Below are 3,772 nucleotides of genomic sequence, written 5' to 3'. Positions count from 1 at the left end.
CCAGCTTCTTGTGCACCCCCAGCCTACTCGCAGGTGGGGTGGGGTGAGAAGCAGAAAAGGCTTTGACTCTGTCTAAGCGCTGCTCAGCAGTAATGAAAACATCCCTGTATTATCACCACTGTTTCCAGCACAAATCCAAAATGTAGCCCCATACTAGCTACTATGAAGAAAATTAACTCTATCGCAGCCAAAACCAGCACAGTAAGGAATAGTATATATTTGCAGGGGGGTTGTTAGGAAACAGGAGTGTGAGCAGCCTTACAGGAGGACATGAGCATTTCAAGGCTGACCAAGCAAAACAAGGAACAAGTGGTAAACTAAAAAGAGCAGGTGTGGTGAGTGCTTTTGGGAAGCTGCTGTGTTGTGTGGCACCCCAGGTACATACAGTTAGTAATGCTTGGAATATCTAAATCAGAACAACTGTGTTTGGAGAATAATCAGCCTCTACTGCTCCTAAAAAAACAATTTCAATTCTCCTGTCAAAGCTATGTCAGGATTTGAACCTGGGAACTCTAGTGTTATAAGCCAAACCATATTTTCAGTTGACAAGACTGCTTTAAATTGTATTGATTTGATTTTATTTTGGCAGAGCAGGTCAAAGAGAATATGGTATGCAAAGTGAGGTAGTCATGAATATATACTCCTAAAGTTAGTCAAAGGTGAAGCTGAAGAGAAGGTGTTAAGAGCTCATGGGGAGCTTAAGACAAGGAAGTCTAGGTATGAGTTCAGGTTAAAAAGGAAGAAAAGTCTCTTTGGAATTACTAGAATTAAAAACAGGATCTTGTTTTGGTGCAGCACTTGAAAGCATGTAATGGACTTTGTGGGTAGAAGTTTGAGGGGGGGAAAAAGCGTACCTGCTGCTTGATCTTGGTTAACTGAAGGCAACTATTGCTTATCTAATTTATTTGCTACATATTATCTAATATTAATATTGCTTATCTAATTATCAATTATGTCAAGTAGTTACATGATTAATAGACTAATATTAGGTTTTTATTTTAAAACTTTGTTCATAGGGTATTTGGTACTAGCATGGTTGAAGAGTATGAAGAAATAGCTGATTCTCAGTATCAGTCTGAAAGACAGGAACTCTTTGATGAAGACTATGGTAAGCAAATAATTTCTGCATTTTTAGCCATTCAGACATGTCTTGTGCTAGTCTGATGGCTCGTTGTTTCCTGCATATGATAAATGATTTGACTGCTAAATTTACTCGTAGTCTTGTTGACAGTATTTCAGCATTTCTGGGCTTATCCAACAATCCTTTTAAGTTTTAAACAATGTGTTGTAGCTATTTGGAGGGTTACTTTTAAAATGTATATAATAAGTCTCTATTTCACTTGGCAGGCTAGGCAATAACATCTTCATGTGCTGACAATAGTAAAGGATAACTAAAATAATCAAAGCAGCTCACATGAAACAGCTTTGCTGTTAGTGTCCATAGCCCATTTCCTGAGATTGTTTGTATGATCAATGCTGCAAGCAATTGTGAAGGTGCTTATTTTGGCTTGCAGACTTTGTGTTTAAATAAAATATATGAAAACGCCTACCTCCAGCCCTCACAAGGAGGAGGGGGAAAAACCCTATGCGAAGCTCAATTAGCTGTTTGCATCTATGTCATGAATCCTGGGGAAACTGAAGCTTGAACCTTGAATCTCTTTGGGGTTCTCATTGCTTGGAGCTTGGTATTTCAGTATGTAATGTCTGACCTTTAACTTTATTTCTGTAGTTTTATTTTCACACTGTCAAACTGACGTAGTTGAATGACACGTTAAGTCTCGAGGTTTATTTTCTTTGCCCGTGACACATTCAATTTTTATAGTCATAAGTGTTCTTCTTTATACATAGATTATCTGTTGGATTACAATACAGGGGAAGAAAAATCTTCAAAAAATCTCCTTGGTTCTGCTACAAGTGAGTATGGTTTATTAGAAAAATTATTGCTGTGCTTGAAACAAAATGAGCTAACTGAAAGCGGAATGACATTTTGTCATGCAACAGCTATGACTTTCATGTTTCTCCGCTGAAACAGTTTATTGTGATTACTGTTTATTCCTATGCAATTAAATAGGAACAATTCAAAGTTGGGGTATCATTCTTAAAGTGTTCTAAAAATAGAACTTTCCAGTTCTAATGATCTCTATTTTTTGGAAACTTTGCTTTCTGTACTTAAGGATCCTGAGCACTTATAATATGAACGTTACATAGGGCTGTAAATAACCAGTGCTAAAGTGCTGTAGAACCTTAATTATTCAGAACTTGGAAATCTCTGCTTAATTAAGGTGCCTTATGTATAGGAGGCAATATAAAGATTTACTTTGTACAGCTTGAAAGGAAGGGATGGAGAACACTTTCTGAGAAGGCTTTATGTAAGTATGGTAGCTTCTATGTTCATAAGGGCTGTATATTTTTTTGAGAGAACTAATGGTCGACTGTCTCTTGTCACTTTTCCATTGGAAAACCTCCAGATGTGGGGTTTGTTTGGCTAAGAATACTTGAATATTCAGTTTTAATGGTATTCTTAACTGCTGAATTATTTAGGATAGTATCAGCTGCCACACAACTTCTTCTAAAGAGCTCTTCCTCTATACCACTCTTCCTTCTGTCCCAGTTAGCGAAGATTTGTTACTGTAGTGTAGATTTGCACTCAAAATGAATGCTGTTGGGATGAAAGGAAAGCCTGAGCCCAATAGTGGATCAGAGCTGCAGAGTTCTTTGCTACTATTTCCTAGAACGTAGTTGTCACTTAAGAGCCAAAAGGTCATGGCTAGGAATATTGCACAGCTTAGTGCAGTTTTCAAAAGGGAAATAGATAGTGGAAAAGGCAGTTTATTTCTAAACGTTAGCCTCTTACAGATAAGAGAAAGCAGTACATTCTTCCCTGACACTGCTTATCTTTTATCTGTGACTTTCAAAGTTTCTATCTTCAAGCTGTCTTGATGAGGCGTATTCACATGTTCTGTGTGCAAGTGCAGTACTGCAAGGTTTTTTGTTTGCTGCCTGAAAAATGCAGTGACTTTTCTATTGGATTTTTTTTAAGAGTACTAAAGCTAAGATTAAAAGATTTGAAACACCTGTTACTGATAGTGCTTTAGAGAGACAGCTGAGCACTGAAACATTGCAGTGATCGTTTAGTTCTGGCTGGTGGATCTTGTTATTGAGACCTTTCATCTCTAGCAGGGTAGTCAGTTTTCCTTTTTTGGAAGGAATACTGAGGTTTTGGGTGTCTTTTTTGTGGTGGTTTTTTATATGTGCATATTTGGACAAATGTGATGGACTTCATTTTGCATCGTTTGTCTTAAATAGACTGATACGTGGTGAGGAAGAGGGTCCTCTGAGGAGGAGATGGTGGGCTTCTCAGACATTTGATCTCGTAAAAAGTATTTTGCAGTCTTCTGTTACCCTCTGTTAGTGAGGGTAGCTCACCGTTCTTCCTCCTGCCATTCTCCTAGACTGGCAGGCTTCTATACCAACTCTTAATTCTCCTTCTTTTTCTGTTTCTCCGTCAATAATAAGAAACCATTCATAATTCAAGTTTAACATCACTTGTTTGTTATGACTTTTCAAAGAATACAGCCCCAGATAAATAATGTAATTCAGGAATGTGGTTTCTGATATGTTTTGAAGGAAAGGCAGAATCAAGGTTCTGAACAGAGCTTCCCGGAGTCTAAGAAATTTGTCATTGCTACTAAAATGCCTCTCTAACTTTATGCACTTATCCATGTGGCCTACAGTACAGATGTATGTTGGTGGGTGGAGGAGAAATGGGCAA

The 3,772-nt window shown here is 37.8% G+C and overlaps 1 protein-coding gene across 2 annotated transcripts in view; it reads left to right on the top strand.

The window, feature by feature from the left end:
- SUCO (SUN domain containing ossification factor) overlaps nt 1-3,772 on the top strand; it is a 29,012-nt gene that overhangs the window by 12,957 nt on the left and 12,283 nt on the right. For both annotated transcript variants that reach the window (XM_009320615.1, XM_009320616.1), the window contains 2 exons: nt 1,017-1,108; nt 1,849-1,914. In XM_009320615.1, the coding sequence (XP_009318890.1) occupies nt 1,017-1,108; nt 1,849-1,914 (158 nt within the window). The remainder of the gene's footprint in view (nt 1-1,016; nt 1,109-1,848; nt 1,915-3,772) is intronic.

Source organism: Pygoscelis adeliae, unplaced genomic scaffold, assembly GCF_000699105.1.
Source record: "Pygoscelis adeliae isolate BGI_AS28 unplaced genomic scaffold, ASM69910v1 Scaffold402, whole genome shotgun sequence".
NCBI lineage: Eukaryota > Metazoa > Chordata > Aves > Sphenisciformes > Spheniscidae > Pygoscelis > Pygoscelis adeliae.
The sequence above is the reverse complement of the archived record's forward strand: the minus strand, read 5'-3'. Positions and strand labels throughout refer to the sequence as shown.